This window comes from Saccopteryx bilineata, chromosome 1 (assembly GCF_036850765.1).
Source record: "Saccopteryx bilineata isolate mSacBil1 chromosome 1, mSacBil1_pri_phased_curated, whole genome shotgun sequence".
NCBI lineage: Eukaryota > Metazoa > Chordata > Mammalia > Chiroptera > Emballonuridae > Saccopteryx > Saccopteryx bilineata.
The window spans coordinates 347,674,283-347,693,243 of record NC_089490.1 but is presented as its reverse complement, the minus strand read 5'-3'; the positions used below and the strand labels follow the sequence as shown (position 1 = coordinate 347,693,243).

The 18,961-nt window shown below is 44.5% G+C and overlaps 1 protein-coding gene and 1 pseudogene across 4 annotated transcripts in view; both read right to left on the bottom strand.

The window, feature by feature from the left end:
• Positions 1–18,961, bottom strand: part of FAM168A (family with sequence similarity 168 member A) — a 213,368-nt gene that overhangs the window by 21,030 nt on the left and 173,377 nt on the right. For all 4 annotated transcript variants that reach the window (XM_066250439.1, XM_066250433.1, XM_066250434.1 and 1 more), the window contains exon 3: positions 2,938–3,018. In XM_066250439.1, coding sequence (XP_066106536.1) covers positions 2,938–3,018 — 81 coding nt within the window. The remainder of the gene's footprint in view (positions 1–2,937; positions 3,019–18,961) is intronic.
• Positions 5,753–6,223, bottom strand: LOC136320564 (protein EOLA1-like; annotated as a pseudogene).

Here is an 18,961-nt window from a genome sequence, read left to right as displayed (position 1 = left end):
TAGAGTAAATTTCAATACTCCCAAGTACTGCAGAGGGAGTGCACACATGACAGAGACTGTTTGTGCTAGAGGACACGAAGGATCAGGGACAAAATCTGGTAAAATGGGAGTACAGTAGGTGGAGCACAGACTGTGGGCTCAGAGTGATTGGATTTGAATCCCAGCTCCGCTGCTTTTTAGCTGAGCAACGTTGGACAAGTTATTTAACCTCACTGAGCAAAAATCGAAAGCAAGAAGCTTTAACTTACAAGACTAAAGTAAAAACGTTTGCGACATGTCTTATACAGTGCCTGGAAGGTGGCAGGTGTTCAGAAAACACAAATCATTCCCTTTGCCTTTCCCCAGGATCACTGTATGTCACATGGAAATAATATATTTGTACTTTACAAGGCTGCTATGAAATCAAGTGAAACCAATAGATGAAAATGATTTACAAACAGATTTCTTGCAAGGTACATCCTTTGGTCTCCAGATTGTGAAAATAAGCGTCACATGCCTTTTGGGGGGAGGATTGGCAAATAGTTCTTAAATACTATACTAGACTCCTGAAGTCATTAAGAGCTTGGAAAAAAGCTCCAAGTACGGACATTACCTTCAAACCAATGAAACGTTCCCCTGCATCCTGGGGACAGATGACATATTAGGGTACTCAGAGCTGCTAAAAATACCTCTTTCTGAAACTATTTCTTGGTCTCCTTGAAGAAGCTGAGAGGAATTTAAACCTGAGAGCCTGGCTCCTGTGCAGGTTTCTACCCCCGCAGGCAACTCTGGTATCACAAATGGCTGGCTCTGGCAGGAAGCTGAAAGTAACCTCCAGTGTCCTCTCTGTCCTTGAACCAATTGGTTCCTCCACAACAGGAGCTCTCCTACTGCAGTCAGGAGAGCTGGTGAGGGCAGACGCCAGCCTCACAATATACAAAACAGATCTCGTGTGAGTGTGTGTGTGTGTGTGTGAAACGCACACGTGCACGCACCCACAAGCACTATAACCCTGGCCTTCCAACTCTCAGCTTGGGTCTGATACAAACGAGCTAATCCTACCTTTTCTGATGGATTTTGTAGGTTCCTAAGAAAATGCTTTGGGTTGGTTTAGTCATAGCCTTAAAATGTGTTGACTTTTTTTCCTTTAATTTTTTTTTTTAGATTTTATTTATTGATTTTTGGATAGAGGAGGGAGAGAGAGAGAGAAAGAGAAAGAGCAGGAGAGTGAGAAAGATGGGGGAGAAGGAAGCATCTACAGGTAAAAGTTGCTTCCTGTATGTGCCTTGACCAGGCAAGCCCAGGGATTTGAACCGGCAACCTCAGCGTTCCAGGTCGACTGTGTTGACTTTTCAAACTACAAAACTGGGGAAAATCAAGTTTGATGAGGGCTGAAGTTTTGTTTAAATTAAAGCTTAATCAGTACTTTATACATGTCAGGAGCTTTCCAACCTCTACCCTCCACCCCACCCCAGTCTCAGTCCCCTCTTGTCTGCTCTCCCTTCCCTCTCTAGTCTGGCTGCTCTAGTCTAACCCCTCAATTTCTCTCCGGCCAACTCCAAGTGCAATGTAGTGGTTAACAGCACATCAGGGGTGGTGGCAAGATGCCTGGGCTTGGATCTTATGCTAGTTCCATAACTTCTAAAGTGTTAGTTTTCACCCATTGGAAAATGGGAATAACAACAGTACTGATCTCAAAGGTTTGTTGTGATATAAAACAAGCTAATAATATCCATAAAGAGCAAACATAGCCCCTGATACATACGAACCAATATTAGCTATTTATTCCCCATCCTCTGCTTTCTTGCCAAACTAAAACGATTCCACAATCTCTCACCAGAAGTTCTGAACATCATGAGAAAATACCCCAGTGCTGGGGAATAGTCTTGACAAATTCACGGCCTCCACCCTCACTCAGCTGGGCCTCCACATTACACACTCTCCCTCAAGTCTCTATGCTAGGCCCTTGACGAAGCCTCCCCTACACTTCTGATTTCAGGCAAATTCCTGCTCCCTCCCCTGCTTCCTCACCTCTTGCATGTATCCCTTTTACAAAACTCATCACACTGCATGGCTATGAGTGTGTTTATATGCCAGCTCCCAAAAGTACTGTAAACTACTGAGGCAAAGATGGCATCCTCTTTTTTCTTCTACCCCAGCATGGGAGACGTTCAACAACTAAGTCCCTGCTGAGCAAATGAAGAAGAACTTACATGAAACCGGCTACAACCCCGAGGTAGGTAGTGCATTCCTCAGAGACGAGAGGTAACTTGTCCAACATTTCACAACTAGTGAGTTGAGGATCAGGATTCAAACCCAGGACTAACTGCGGAGCCCATGCTCTTTCTCCTGCCACTTGAGTGTTAAAGCACTGGCTGAGGGTGGGGATGAAGATCAATACTGCTCCTCGCCCAAACTAGAACAAAGTTTTTCAATATTTCCAAACCTACTTCAATATCTATCCAAGGAGTGCTGGGTCTTTATTGTTTTTGAAAAACAAGTTCCTTGCCTCAGGCTGAAAACCAGCTCTTTATCCTCTGTTGGCAAGTCTCTCACTCTCTTCCAAATCCACACCCAGAAAGTGTGTATGCGTGCGCGCGCGCGTGCATGCATGCACACGCACACACACACCTCGGGTCACCTGCCTGAAATCAGAATGGATTTGAACATTGGGAGAACAGAAAAGGTTCTGTGAGGAGGATGCATGTCTCAGACATTCCAGCAGAGGAGACATGGGTCAAACTTCAGTCCCAAGTAGAATGGAGGAGAGTCTACACCTGCACCCACCCGAAGGCTGAACTGCCCCCATTCCCTGAGGGAACTCCCAGGAGAATCATACTTGGACAAGCTGAGCCCAAAGCAATTAAGGACAAGGAAGGGCCAGCAGGTGGGTTTGTTTTTCCAAATAGATCCCTCCTTCCACTTCTCTCACCACAACTATCTCTACTTTCTCCTTACCTGGAGCATAACTGGGGCTGTTGGTGGGGTACAGGCTGGGATTGTAGGCAGGGGCTGCTGCCGGGTAGGCTGTGGGGTAACCTACAAAGAGACAAGAAAAGACCCATTTAGTTGGGCGAGAAGAAAAGTGAATTTCTGAGGAAAGAGAATCCAGGTCCCAGACTTCAGCCTCTTCATGGGCCATTTCAGAAAGTGTATGTGATTAGCTTTTACCCTCTCAAAAGTCATCAACACCATAATCCCAACATATGCAGATTTCCCTGCTATTAAAAAAGAAAAATACAAGAAATATATATATATATATATGTGTGTGTCTATATGTTCACTGTCAAAATATTGAAATACAGAAAAGTACATGATAAAACGTATAAGTTTATTTTTATATTCCTACCACAACATTCTTCTCCCTAGAGGTAGTAACAGTGTGGCATTTATCCTTGAACAGTTTTCTATATATTTTTATATACATATATTCAGTGGAGTGCTGGTAAATACTTAACAACTAGACCAAGGGGACTGAGGTAAAGCTCTCTTTTGTAGCATCTGCCAAGTTTTGTAGTGCAAATACTACCATCTGGCCAATTCCAACCTACTACCACCACTGAATGAGTAGCTGGGAAGAAATGCTCAAAACTGGCTCTAGAGAGCCCGCAAACACCAGATTTAGTCTACTATTGCATATTTTACATAGGTGTTTTGTGGGGGGTTTTTTGAGGGGGATAATTTTTTTTGAAAATTTTTATTGTGACAAAATATATGTAACACAATTTGTGATTTTAACCATTTTAAGTGTCCATTAATTACATTCACAGTGTTGTACAACCATCCTCGCTATGTGTTTCTAAAACTTTTTTGTGTGTGTGGCAGAGACAGAGAGAGGGATAGGGACAGACAGACAGGAAGGGAGAGAGATGAGAAACATCAATTCTTCGTTGCGGTTCCTTAGTTGTTCATTGATTGATTTCTCATATGTGCCTTGACTGTGGGGCTCGAGCAAGGCCAAGTAATCCCCTTGCTCGAGCTAGGGACCTTGGGTCCAAGCTGGTGAGCTTTGCTCAAACCAGATGAGCCCGCACTCAAGCTGGCGACCTCGGGGTCTCGAACCTGGGTCCTCCGCATCCCAGTCCGACGCTCTATCCACTGTGCCACTGCCTGGTCAGGCTGTTTCTAAAACTTTTAACCACGAATTCATTTTCAGCTTTAATAAAGAAAAGCAAAACTCCATGGTAGGAAATAAACAATCCAGGGGCCTGACCTGTGGTGGCGCAGTGGATAAAGCGTCGACCTGAAATGCTGAGGTCACCGGTTTGAAACCCTGGGCTTGCCTGGTCAAGGCACATTTGGGAGTTGATGCTTCCTTGCTCTTCCCTCCTTCTCTCCACCCCCCTCCCACCTCTCTAAAATGGAAAAAAATGAAAGCCTGACCAGGCGGTGGCACAGGGAATAAAGCATAGTCTGGGATGCAGAGGACCCAGGTTGAAACCCCAAGGTCACTGGCTTGAGCATGAGATCACAGACATGAACCCATGGTCGCTGGCTTGAAGCCCAAGGTGGCTGGCTTGAGTAAAGGGTCAGTGGCTCGGCTGTAGCCTCCCCCCCCCCCCATCAAGGCATATATGAGAAAGCAATCAATGAACAACTAAGGTGCTGCAACAAAGAACTGATGCTTCTCTTCTCTCCCTTCCTGTCTGTCCCTATCTGTCTCTCTCTCTCTGTCTTCCATAAAAAAAAATCCAATGTGAATGTGAGTTCATGTCCTTTTGTTTCCATGCTACACATACCTCATCAAATGAGCCCAAGGCAGTTAGAAATCCTGGCCTGAAACAGGCTTTTGTCTCTGTTGTCCTCACATTTTCACATATTAAGCCAAGAATCTGACTAGGGACTGAGGCAAGCCCAGTATGATCTGGTTCCCTGAGCCCTGCCTGCTATTTAGGAGGACAGAACTGCCTGGCTCCTGACCTTAGGAACATCACCTAACTTAGACATGTACCTTCAAACAGGAGGGTCTTTTGTCACGGGTTTAGAGGCCAACCTGAAACTAGGGCCACTCCATCTGCTAAGTGGTGAACATCCAAGACAGTCGGACTCAGAAGATAGGCCGTTCCATCAACACCTGGGAGAAAGCTCATCATCCTCAAGGCTAACAACCACTAATAATGCTGCTAGAAAGGACTCAAACAACAGTTTGCGTATGCAAATGAAAGAAAGAAGGAAAAAACATACTACCAATCACTTTTCCATCAGAGCTGTATTTCAGATCCTTTCTTTGGTCACTAGGGAGCTGTGTGACATGTCTAACACATTGCTTCATGAGCCAAGGACACTTTTACAACAGAGCAAGAGTCACTTGCCAGGACTGACAGGTGCTTTGTTTCAGAGTCTGATGTGAATGAGGCATCCCTGGCTGGTCACCCTCTAGCAATTATCCAGTGCCTTTCCCAGCCCTCCCACAGCATCCCTGTATGCTGCTGAAGCGTTCTGAGTTTTCCCTGAACAAAGAGAAGGGAAACCTTGTAAGGGAGTCTCAAACACTAACATATTTCTTTTTATATCCCAGGAATGAGCAGGACCAAAATAAGTGATAACACCAAGGCAGCTTTCTCTTTTTCCTAAAGGTCAAAGATCTTGAGATTGTCAATGAGCCCAGAGAAGTATCTCACCAGGAAATGTCCCCTACATTGAACCTAGAAATCTGTTTACATGAACAGCAGATGGTGGGTAGCACTTCCCACAGTGGTACCAGTTCAGACTGAACCTGATTTATACATCCATGGAATGATGGTGAGCTGATGGCCATACTTCAGCTGTTTTCTCAGTACCCATCCTATGAGAAGTCCTTCTGCCCCAAGGGGATCAGGTGTTCTGGGATGTCTACCTAGAAGTTATCCTTTCCTCTTTTCCAGGGTATGGGCTGCGGTAACCATCTTGGGTTTGAAAGTGTTGTCAGGTACCTCTGCTTCAGGTTGGTCAGTACAGCTTGATTTTCCAGTTCCACTACCTCATTAGGAGCTAAGTTTTCCAGGCACTGCAAAGTCTCCCAATGTCAATGAGCCCAGCTATCACTCCACAGCCATACTTCACCCCTTCCTGAAGCAACGCCTGAATCTGAGAGGGGTTCCTCCCCAGCCTCTCCAGCAGCAATTTCCTCCAGACAGCATCTTCCCAGTCTGCTTCCCAGTGGATAGCGATGGAACAGTGCCAATGGGTCTCCAGAGTCTTGACCCCATTTAAGACAAAACCTGCATAAGGCTGCCTGCTGGAAGGAGAGGAAGCAGAACTTCATCTCCTGAGATATTCAGGGGCATCATGTGGCCTGTTTTGTGGCCTGAGAACAAACACTCTTCCACTTGTCTCTGCTTCTTCACATGCAAAAGTAGCCCACCCGAATGCAGCAGCATAACAGAGCACAGCCACACAATGGAGCACCGCCACATGATAGCACAGCCACACAACAGAGCACAGCCACACGACAGCACAGCCACACAACAGAGCACAGCCACACGACAGCACAGCCACACAACAGAGCACAGCCACACGACAGCACAGCACACACAACAGAGCACAGCCACACGACAGCACAAGCACACAACAGAGCACAGCCACACAACAGAGCACAGCCATATGACAGCACAGCCACACAACAGAGCACAGCCACACAACAGAGCACAGCTGCATGACAGAGCACAGCAACATGACCTGAGGTAGCAGCCTCTAAAACTTTTAATCACCCCAAATAGAAACTCTGTACCCATTAAGCAATAACTTCCCATTTCTTCTCCTTGTAGCCTCTTCTTAACCTAATCTACTTTCTGTCTCTATGAATTTGCCTATTCTAGACACTTTATATAAGCAAAATCTAACACTATTTGGTTTTTTGTGTCTGGATTCTTTCACTTAGCATAATGTTTTCACGGTTTATCTATGTTGTAGCATGTATCAGAACTTCATCCTTTCTATGGCTGAATAATATTCCATTACATACACACACACACACACACACACATGCGCGCGCACGCGCGCCACATTTTGTTTATCCATTTATCCATTGATGGATACGTGGGTTTTTTCCTGCCTTTAGGCTATTGTGGACAATGCTGCTATGAACACTGGGATACAAGTCCTTGTTTGAGTCCTCATTTCAATTCTTTTGTGTATATACTGAGGATCAGAATTGCTGGGTCATATGATAATTATATGTTTAGCTTTTGTGAGGAAACATTAAACCATTTTTCACAGTGGCTGTATAATTTTACATTTCCATAAGCAATGCATGAGGTTTCCAATTTTTCCATATCCTCATCAACACTTGTTATTTTGATTACAGACATCCTAGGGTATAAAGTAGTATTTCTTGTGGTTTTGATTTGCATTTCTCTAATGCTTAATGATGGTTAGCATCTTTTCAATGTGCTTATTGAAATCTGTATATCTCCTTTGGAGAAAATCTATTCAAAACACTCATTTTTTATTTTATTTTATTTTTTTATTTTTATTTTTTGTATTTTTCTGAAGTTGGAAACGGGGAGTCAGACAGACTCCCGCATGCGCCCAACTGGGATCCACCCAGCATGCCCACCAGGGGGTGATGCTCTGCCCATCCGGGCGTCGCTCTGTTGCAACCAGAGCCATTCTAGCTCCTGAGGCAGAGGTCACAGAGCCATCCTCAGTGCCCGGGCCAACTTTGCTCCAATGGAGCCTTGGCTGCGGGAGGGGAAGAGAGAGACAGAGAGGAAGGAGAGGGGGAGGGGTGGAGAAGCAGATGGGTGGTTCTCCTGTGTGCCCTGGCCGGGAATTGAACCCGGGACTCCTGCACGCCAGGCCGATGCTCTACCACTGAGCCAACCGGTCAGGGCAAAACACTCATTTTATTTATTTATTTATTTATTTATTTATTTATTTATTTATTTATTTATTTATTTTTTCTGAAGCTGGAAACGGGGAGGCAGCCAGACAGACTTCCGCATGAGCCCGACCAGGATCCACCCGCCACGCCCACCAGGGGGCGATGCTCTGCCCATCCGGGCGTCGCTCTGTCGTGACCAGAGCCACTCTAGCGCCTGGGGCAGAGGCCAAGGAGCCATCGCTAGCGCCCAGGCCACCTTTTTGCTCCAATAGAGCCTCGGCTGCAGGAGGGGAAGAGAGAGACAGAGAGGAAGGAGGGGGGTGGAGAAGCAGATGGGCGCCTCTCCTGTGTGCCCCAGCCGGGAATAGAACCCGGGACTCCTACACGCCAGGCCGACGCTCTACCACTGAGCCAACTGGCCAGGACCAAAACATTCATTTTTAAATTGGGTTGTTTTTATTACTGAATTACAGAAGTTTTTTGTTATATACTCTGGATAGTAAACCCTTACCAGACACATAACTTGCAAATATTTTCTCCCATTCTGTGGATTTTCTTTTCACTTTCTTGATAATGCCTTTGATGCAAAAAAAATTTAAATTTTGATGAAGTCCAATCTATAATTTTTATCTTTTGTACTCATGCTTTTGGTGTTATATCTAAGAATCCATTACAAAATCCAAAGTCATGAAGATTTACCCTTATGTTTTCTTCAAAGAGTTTTACAGTTTTGGTTCCTATATTTAGGTCATTAATCCATTTTTTATATGGTATGAGAAAGGGATATACATAGTTTCATATTCTACCTTCTAACACTTGAACATTATAAGCATTTTCCCATGTAATTACACATTCTTCAAAAACATTTTTTATTTTTTTAAATACCTTATTTATTTATTTCTACAGAGAGAGGGGAGGGAGGGAGGGAGGGAGGGAGGGAGGGAGGGAGGGAGGGAGGGAGGGAGGGAGGGAGGAAGGAAGGAAGGAAGGAAGGAAGGAAGGAAGGAAGGAAGGAAGGAAGGAAGGAAGGAAGGAAGGATTGATTCCAGGTCAATGCTTTATCCACTGTACCATTACAGGTCAGATAACATTATTTTTTTTTTTTTCATTGATTTGAGGCCCTGGCCAGTTGGCTCAATGGATAGAGCACTGGCCCAGTGTGCAGACGTCTGGTTTGAACCCTGGTCAGGACATACATGAGAAATGACTATCTACTTCTATTCCCCTTTCTCCCCCCCTTCTCTCTCTCTTCTCTCTCTCTTCCCCTCTTGTAGTCAGTGGCTAAACTGGTTCAAGCATCGGCCCTGGGTGCTGAGGATAGCTCGGGTGATTCGAGCAACGGCCCCAGATGGGGGTTGCTAGCTGGATCCCAGTTGGGGTGCATGTGGGAGTATTTCTCTCTATCCCCTCCTCTCACTTAAAAATAACTTTTTTGGCCCTGGCCAGTTGGCTCAGTGGTACAGTATCAGCCTGGCACGTAGATGCCCCAGGTTCAATTCCCAGGCAGGGCACGCAGGAAAAGCGACCATCTGCTTTTCCACCCCTCCCCCTCCTCTCTCTCTCTCTCTCTCTCTCTCTTCTCTTCCTTCAGCCATGGCTCAACTGGTTTGAGTGCATGGGCCCTGGGCACTGAGGATGACCCTGTGGAGCCTCCACTTCAGGCAGTAAAAATAGTTCTGTTGAGCTAGGCCCCAGATGAGCAGAGCACTGGCTCCAAACGGGGGTTGCTGGGTAGATCCTGTTTGGGGCACATGTGGGAGTCTATCTCCCCTCCTCTCACTTGGAAAAGAAGAAAAAACCAAACAAACAAATAAATAATTTCCTCCATTGATTTGAGAGAGAGAAAGAGAAGAAGGGAAGAGAGAGAGAGAGAGAAAAGCATCAACTCATTGTTTCATTTAGTAGTTCCATTTAATTGTACACTCACTGGTTGCTTCTCATATGTGCCTGACCAGGGATAAAACTATTATTATTTTTTAAAATTTTTTATTAATTTTAGAAAGAGACAGAAACATCATCTGTTTCTGTATGTGCCCTGATTGTGGATTGAACCTGCAACCTTTGTGTACTGGGACAATGCTCTAACAGAGTCTAACTGAGCTACCCAGCCAAGGCTAAAAATATTATTTTTAGTATCTTTATAATATTCCATTATGTAGCTATATCAAATTATTTAACCACTGATCTATTTTTACATGTTTAGGTTGTTTGCAAATTTTCATTACAAATAAGCTATAAAAATAATCTAAATAAATCTTTGGCTGCATCTCTGATTATTTCTTTAGGAACCAGTTCTAGAAATGAAATTTCTAGGTCTAGACAGTACTATTTTTTTTAAGTGAGAAGAAGGGAGATAGACTCCTGCATGAACAATGACCAGGATCCACCTGGCAGCCCCCCATCTGGGGTTGATGTTCAAATCAACTGAACTATCCTCAGCACCTGAGGAGGACTCTCAGACAAGCCTAGCTATCCTCAGTACCTGGGGCAGACACTCAAAGGAATTGAGTCACTGGCTGTGAGAAAGGAAGAGAAAGAGAAGGGGGAGAGAATGAGGAAAAGAAGCAGATGGTTACTTCTCATGTGTGCCCTGACCAGGGATTGAACCTGGGACATCCAAAGGCCAGGTCAAAGCTCTATCCATTGAGCCACTGGCCAAGGCCGGAACTTAGATTCTAAGAGGGTTTGAGAGGCAGTGGACAAATAGTAAATATATTGAGGTGGGGAACACACTATACATTACACAGACGATGTATTACAGAATTGTATATCTGACACCCATATAATTTTATTAACCAATGTCACCCAATAAATTCAATTAAAATTTTTTTAAATAGCCTTGGCCGGATAGCTCTGTTGGTCATCATCCTTATACACCAAAGTTGCAAGTTAGATCCCTGGTCAGGGCACATACAGAAACAGATCAATGTTTCTTTCTCTCTCTCTCTCCCTCCCTTTCTCTCTAAAATAAATAAATAAAAATTAAAAAATTAAAAAGAAACTTTTCTTTCAGCCTGACCGGTGGTGGTGCAGTGGATAATGTTCCAGTCTGGAATGCTGAGGTCACCGATTCAAAGTCCCTAGGTCGCTGGCTCTGAGTGCAGACTCAACACAGGATTGCTGGCTTGAGCAGGCAATCGTCCACATGATCCCAAAGCTCAGTGGCTTGAGTCAAGGGGCATTGGCGTGGCCCTGGTCAAGGTACATACAAGAAGCAATCAATGCACAACTAAAGTGAAAGCAACTAAGAGTTGATGTTTCTCACTCTCTCTGTCTCTCCCTTCCTGTCTCTCTCTCTCTCACAAAAAAAAAAAAATATATATATATATATATTTTTTTTTTTTTAAAATAGTAAATACAAACAAGCAATCTTAAGTGCTATGGAATAGAGAAAAAAGGCAGGGTAAAGGGCATCAAAAGTGCCACAGTGCTGGGGGACATGCACTCCAATATTAAATAGGGTAATCAGCATAAGACATACTGATTTTTTTTTAATTTACTGATTTAGAGAGAAGAAAGGAGAGGGAGAGAAGGGACAGGGGCGAAGGGGGGGAAGGGAGCGGGAGAGAGAAACATCGATTTGTTGTTCCACTTATTTATGCATTCATTAGTTGATTCTTATATGTGCCCTGACTGGGGACTGAACCTGCAACCTTGATGTATTAGGACAATGCTCTCAGCAACTGAGCTATCCAGCCAAGATGAGAAGGTAAGATTTCGCAAAGACTTGAAGGAGAGTTAATCAAACAAATGGCAGAGAAGAGAGCAGTGCAAAGGAAAAAGTCAGTGCAAAGGCCCTAAGTTCTGAGCATATGGGATATGTCTGAGGAACAGCAAGGAGGCCACTGTGGCTGAAGTAAATAAGTGAAAGGGCAGTAGCAGCAGAGGAGTGAGAGGTAAAGGGGTGGTCAGTTCATGCAGGGCCTTACAGGCTACTCTAAGAAATTCAATTTTTACTTTAAGTGAAATCAGAAGCCATCATGGGGTTTTGAGCAGAAGAATGTGATCTGATTTATATTTGAAAAGGGCCAATCTGCCCTCGCCAAACAGCTCGGTTGGTTAGAGCATTGTCCCGAAGCGCGGAGGTTGCTGGTTTGATTCCCCAGTCAGGACACATACAGAAACAGATCGATGTTCCTGTCTCTCTCTCTTTCTTTCTCCTTCCCTTCCTCACTCAACTAAAACCAATATATTTAAAAAAAAATTTTTTTAATGGGTCATTCTTACTGCTGTGTTGAAAACAGACTACAAGAGAAGAATAATAGAGAAGCATAGCAGCTATTGTAAACTGTCATCAACAGAAGATGGGGCTCAGATCAGGGCTAAGCAACAAAGGTGATGAGAAGGGACATGCTAAGAGTCTTCACATACTTTGCCGCATGGCTATCTAGAAAGACGATCAATCTGTACTTGCAATAACGTGTAAGTAAGTGCCTGTCTCACTGCTCCCTGCAGTTTTTTAATGCTCACTGCTATTCTGACAGACAATAAAAAGTTGATTTTAAAAGTCAAAGATTAAATCCCTAAATCCCTAAAAGCTTCTTTGGGATTTGTAAATATTGACCTTTAATAAGGCATCTTTGTTAATATGCCTTTCCCTAAATCCTTTCCAATTCCAAAGAAAATTAATCTCTCTTTCCCCAACCCCATTCATTTTCTGATTTCAGAAATGAGGTAACCAACTTGTCAATCTGGAGATCTGCCACTTCTCAAGAAGAAAGTCAGGGATTTCACCTGGGAAGTAAAGTGATCCAGAGTCCTACGCCTGAACTCTATTCAGCTTCATGTGAGAGAGAGTGCAGACAAAGTTAGTCATATCCCTGTCATGTCATTTCAGATGCCTTTCATTTTAGGAGTAATTATAGTATCTTCCTTCAAGGCTTCCAAGTAGAATGTTTTTATTCACTTAAATTTGGTAGATATCATATAATGGCAGCATTAGAAGTAGCTTTATTTGGTCCAACACTCTTCATTTTATAGGTGACATGCTGAAGCCAAGGTAAAGAAAGGGACTGAGGGTCACAGGCTGCTGAGGTTAGAAGCACCTTAAAGGCCATTTGGTCCACCTTCACATATGGGCTAGAGCTGCCTCCCCACAACACGCTCGTGGGATCATTCATTTCAGCCTTTACGTCTCGAGAGCGGACACTTCCTTTCCTGAGGTCCACAGTCCACGTGACTGCTCTGATCGAAAGTATCTTCTCATAGTGCACCAAATGCTGACCTCTTGTGGCTTCTACTCTTTATAACAGTACATAGGTGAAGATACTTGCACCCCCCATTAAAGAACTTATTATACTGTACTTCAATGCTTTGTTTATATTTCCTGTCTTGCCCCACTCCTTAAAGTGTAAACACCTTGAAGGCACAGTTAAGTCCCATTTGCCCATACACAACAGCTCTTGGCAGTTCGCATGACCTATCATGGCACTACCCCTTGCCTCCCCTCCAACTGGATAAACAAGCATTTGAACTCAAATGCAAGATGGGCAATATCCCTTCCCGACCACCAACTTTCTCTGTGCAGCACAGGCATCCAGGTAAGCTGGGCTTCCTCCCCACAACTTTCTTGTCTTCGTTTTTTGACTGACTGATTTGAGAGAGAGAGAAAGAGAGAGAAGCGTTTATTTGTTAAATTAAGCTGTGCGTTCACTGGTTGCTTCCCATGTGTGCACTGACTGAGGATGGAACCGACAACCTCGGTGTTTCAGGACTACACTCTAACCAGCCAGGGCTGTTTTGACTATTTTGTTTCCTTGTCCCCAGCTAATACTATTCATCTTGCTGTTTCTGTTGATAATGATGTTGGCATCTCTAGTGCTTAGCACAAATAAGGAAGAGAACAGGTACTCAATAAAGAGATTATCAGGGAGGTTGTATTATGAAGCTATGAGAGGTTTAAAACAAAAAAATAAAATAAATCCAACAGGCTCCCTGGCCTTGAGAGGGTCACTAACTAATGAGGGAGAAAGACAGATAAGAGGTAAGTAAGTGGACAGTCAGAATGCAGCCTCAAAACTACGACAATGACAGAGTGGGCAAAAAGGGAACCCTCACCAACCAACTTTTATTTACTGCCTACTGTCTGCCAGGATTATATTCAGTACTCGATGTCCCTGGATGAGGACAAACAAGAAGGACATTCCATGCAGAAACATGAAGGGTAATATTTTGGGAGCATTCACAGTAACTTGGCTTGCACCCTCCTTTGCTCTGGGAAGCATGACTGAGGGTTAACCACACCTGAGAGGGCAGGTTGACTTTCAGTGGTCATCAAAGTCATCATTTTATCTTCTTGTCTCCCTTTATGGTGGTTGACCCTAACTTACTTTTCTCGCATCATATGTCCACTAACTATGTCTGAGTTAAATACTGCTAGACCAGACTCCCTCCTGAACTCCAGACTCATACAGCATCTGTCTATTCAACATCTCCACTTGGATATTTACTATACTTCAAGGCTATGTGGTAGAGGGGTTAAGAGTGTGATCTCTTTTGTTTTTTTTAATTAATTTTACTAGGGTGACATCAATAAATCAGGGTACATATGTTCAAAGAAAACATGTCCACAGGTTATCTTGTCAATAATGTTGCATACCCATCACCCAAAGTCAGATTGTCTTCCATCAACTTCTATCTAGTTTTCTTTGTGCCCCCCCCCCCCCCCAACCACCACACTCTTATCAATGTAAGAGTGAGATCTCTTGCCCGGGCCAGACAGCTTGGCTGGCTAGAGCATCATTCCAAAGCACAGAGGTTGCCAGTTCAATACCCAGTCAGGACACAGGAAGAGATCTATGTTCCTGTCTCTCTCTCTAAAATCAATAAAATAAACATTAAAAAAAAAAGTATGGTCTCTGGAGCTAGGCCTAGGATTAGGTTTGAATCTTAGCAACACCACTAATTATTCCTGTGATTGTGGGTGACTTACTTCTTTGTGCCTTAATTTTCTGAGATGAGACTAATAATAATTATTTAACTAATAGGTTTCTAGAAATATAAAATTAGTTAAGATTTTTAAAAACCTATTGATTGATTAGGAGAGAGAGAGGGATCGATTTGTTTCACTTATTTATGCATTCATTAGTTGATTCTTGTATGTGCCCTGACCAGGGACTGAACCTACCTTTTCTTTTTTTTTTTAAGCAAGAGAAACAGAGAGAGGGATAGGTACAGAGAGACAGGAAGGGAAAGAGATGAGAAGCATCAATTCTTTGTTGTGGCACCTTAGTTATTCATTGATTGCTTTCTCATATATGCCTTGACCAGGGGGCTACAGCTGAGCCAGTGACCCCTTGCTCGAGCTAGTGACATTCAAGCCAGCAACCTCTGGGCTCAAGCCAGTGACCATGGGGTCATGTCTATGATCCCACACTCAAGCCAGCGACACCGTGCTCTAGCTGGTGAGCCCACACTCAAGCCAGATGAGCCAACACTCAAGACAGATAAGCCTGCACACAAGCTGGCGACTTTGGGGTTTTGAACCTGGGTCCTCTGCATCCCAGTCCAACGTTCTATCCGCTGCACCACCACTGGGTCAGGCATAAAAAAATTGTTTTAAAAATGATTTACGGCCTGGCAGGTTTGCTCAGTGGTAGAGCGTCAGACTGGCGTGCATGAGTCCCAGGTTCGATTCCCAGCCAGGGCACACGGGAGAAGCGCCCATCTGCTTCTCCACCCCACCCCCTCTCCTTCCTCTCTGTCTCTCTCTTCCCCTCCCACAGCCAAGGCTCCATTGGAGCAAAGTTGGCTCGGGCGCTGAGGATGGCTCTATGGCTCATGCCTCAGGCACTAGAATGGCTCTGGTTGCAACAGAGCAACGACCCAGATGGGCAGAGCATCGCCCCCTGGTGAGCATGCTGGGTGGATCCCGGTCGGGCGCATGCAGGAATCTGTCTGACTGCCTCCCTGTTTCCAACTTCAGAAAAATACAACAACAAAAAGATTTATTTCCTATCCTCCCACTCCTTCCAAACCTGTTCCTCTGAAGATTTCTCCTCATCAGTAAATGAAACTCATTCTTCTAGCTTCTCAGGGCACAAACTTTAGCTATCTTGACTCTATGCTTTCTTTTTTATTTATTTATTTATATATATATTTTTTTTACAGAGACAGAGAGTGAGTCAGAGAGAGGGATAGACAGGGACAGACAGACAGGAATGGAGAGAGATGAGAAGCATCAATCATTAGTGTTTTTTTTTTGTTTTTTTTTAAAGCTTAGTTTATTTATTTATTTATTTATTTATTTATTTTTTAGAGAGGAGAGACAGAGAGAAGGGGGTAGGAGCTGGAAGCATCAACTCCCATATGTGCCTTGACCAGGCAAGCCCAGGGTTTCAAACCGGCAACCTCAGCATTTCTAGATCGACGCTTTATCCATTGCGCCACCACAGGTCAGGCCAATCATTAGTTTTTCATTGCACGTTGCAACACCTTAGTTGTTCATTGATTGCTTTCTCATATGTGCCTTGACCGTGGGCCTTCAGCAGACTCCTGCTTGAGCCAGCGACCTTGGGTCCAAGCTGGTGAGCTTTGCTCAAACCAGATGAGTCTGCACTCAAGCTTGCGACCTCGGGGTCTCGAACCTGGGTCCTTCCGCATCCCAGTCCGACGCTCTATCCACTGCGCCACCTCCTGGTCAGGCGACTCTATGCTTTCTATCCAACCACATCTGATCCATCAGCAAATCCTTTCAGTTCCACCTTCATATAATATTCAGAATCTGCCCGTGTCTCACTTTCATTCTCACCTGCCTACACACTTTCATTTTCTTTTGTATTTTTTTTTGCAAGGGCAGGGGGAGGAAGGTAAAGAGAGAGTAGTTGCAGCACTTAAGTTGTTCACTGATCGCTTCTCATATGTGCTTTGATGGGGGGGGAGCTCAAGTCAAGTCAGTGACCCCTTGTTCAAGCCAGCAACCTTGGGCTTCATGTCAGTGGGAATCATGTTAATGATGCCATGCTCAAACCGGCAACCTTGGGGTTTTGAACCTGGGACCTCAGCATCCCAGGTTAATCAATGCTTTATCCACTGTGCCACCACTGGTCAGGCCCATTGCCTACACACTTTCTATCGTATACCAAGTAATCATTATTTCTTACCTATCTTACTGCAATAGCTTCATAACTGGGCTCCCTCCTCCTACCTTTGATTCCATGTAGTCTATTTCCCACAGCAGCAGAGCAATCCAGTTAAAACATTAAATCCAATCATGACACTCCTCTTTTTAAGCCCCATGATAGCTTCCCATGAAAATCACAGTGAAATCCTTTTAACGATTCACCTGGGCCTCAGCTACTTCTCTAACCTCCTCTCCTACTATCTGTACCCCAAGCTAATCTACTCCAGTCAAAATGGCCCCCTTACAGCTCTTCAAATGTGTTAAGCCCTTTCTTATCTCAGACCTTTTCTGTTCCCTTTCCCTGGAACTCTGTTCAAAGGTCACCTTACCTTCTTTCTAAAACAGTCCTCTCAACTTCCATTACTCTCTATGCTCTTTATCCTGCTTTTTCCTCACAGCACTTAACAACCTGACATAGTATGTTTCCTTGTTAGAAGGAGACTAACTCCCACCACTAAAATGTAAGCTTCACGTTATAGTAGCACCTGCTAGTGTGTGGCTATTCCCTGCTGGAGGTGTCCTCCCAGCACAACCCAAAGACAAGGCTCCGACCCATCAAGCGAGGAGAGTACATTCCAAGTCCTAGTCTTCCAAGGCTGCCTGTATCTGCTGAAGCTCATCGGGGTAAAGATACCGAGTTCAAATAATACATGAGGTATATTTCACCTACTGCTCATACAAAAGACATTTTCACACCTGCTATTTCATTTGAGCCTCAAAACCACACTGATATTATATCCCCCAGTTTGTACATAAGAAAACAGGCTCAGGGAGGTGAAGTGACTTTTTGGATAAGATTATTCAGCAAGTCAGTGGGGGAAAAATCCAGAAAGCAATGCTTTTTCCAAACCTACCAACTAACAATGACTTAGTTCTTGGATATAAGTCTGTCCCTTCTGTATGTATATTCTTTGAAGGCCAAGCATGAAAAGAATAAATGGACACAAGTGAGCTATTCTCCTTTGTATCTCTCCAAAGGCTATAGTAGTAATCAGGTTTCCTGGAATTCTGATGTGTTATAAATATTAATTGTTGGTTAAATAAGTTTATAAATATGATATATATGTTTCCTCACTTATAGTTTGCATTGGGTGTGGGGGACAGGCTATAAGCAGGCAGGGCTGTTATAGCCTAAGGCTTAGTTTTACAGAGAGAGATCAGAGAGGGCTAGATAGGGACAGACAGACAGGAACGAAGAGAGATGAGAAGCATCAATCATCAGTTTTTCATTGTGACACCTTAGTTGTTCATTGATTGCTTTCTCAAATGTGCCTTGACCATGGGCCTTCAGCAGACCGAGTAACCCCTTGCTCGAGCCAGAACCTCGGTTCCAAGCTGGTGAGCTTTTGCTCAAACCAGATGAGCCCGTGCTCAAACTGGCAACCTCAGGGTCTTGAACCTGGGTCCTAAGCGTCCCAGTCCAACGCTCTATCCACTGCGCCACCGCCTGGTCAGGCCTAAGGCTTAGTTTTAAGATTAAGCCTGCCCTGGCCGGTTGGCTCAGCGGTAGAGCGTCGGCCTAGCGTGCGGAGGACCCGGGTTCGATTCCCGGCCAGGGCACACAGGAGAAGCGCCCATTTGCTTCTCCACCCCTCCGCCGCGCTTTCCTCTCTGTCTCTCTCTTCCCCTCCCGCAGCCAAGGCTCCATTGGAGCAAAGATGGCCCGGGCGCTGGGGATGGCTCTGTGGCCTCTGCCTCAGGCGCTAGAGTGGCTCTGGTCGCAATATGGCGACACCCAGGATGGGCAGAGCATCGCCCCCTGGTGGGCAGAGCGTCGCCCCTGGTGGGCGTGCCGGGTGGATCCCGGTCGGGCGCATGCGGGAGTCTGTCTGACTGTCTCTCCCTGTTTCCAGCTTCAGAAAAATGGAAAAAAAAAAAAAAAAAAAAAAAAAGATTAAGCCTTTCCCACCCTTTTAATACCAAGATCTTTTCAAAACTAAGCTTTTCTCCACTCCCTTGACTGTTGCATGATGTGGGATAGTGTAATCTCATGAGGAATCCCATTATGCCTCAGATAAGTGACTGTATCAGAGACTTCCTTGGTTGTATATTGGATT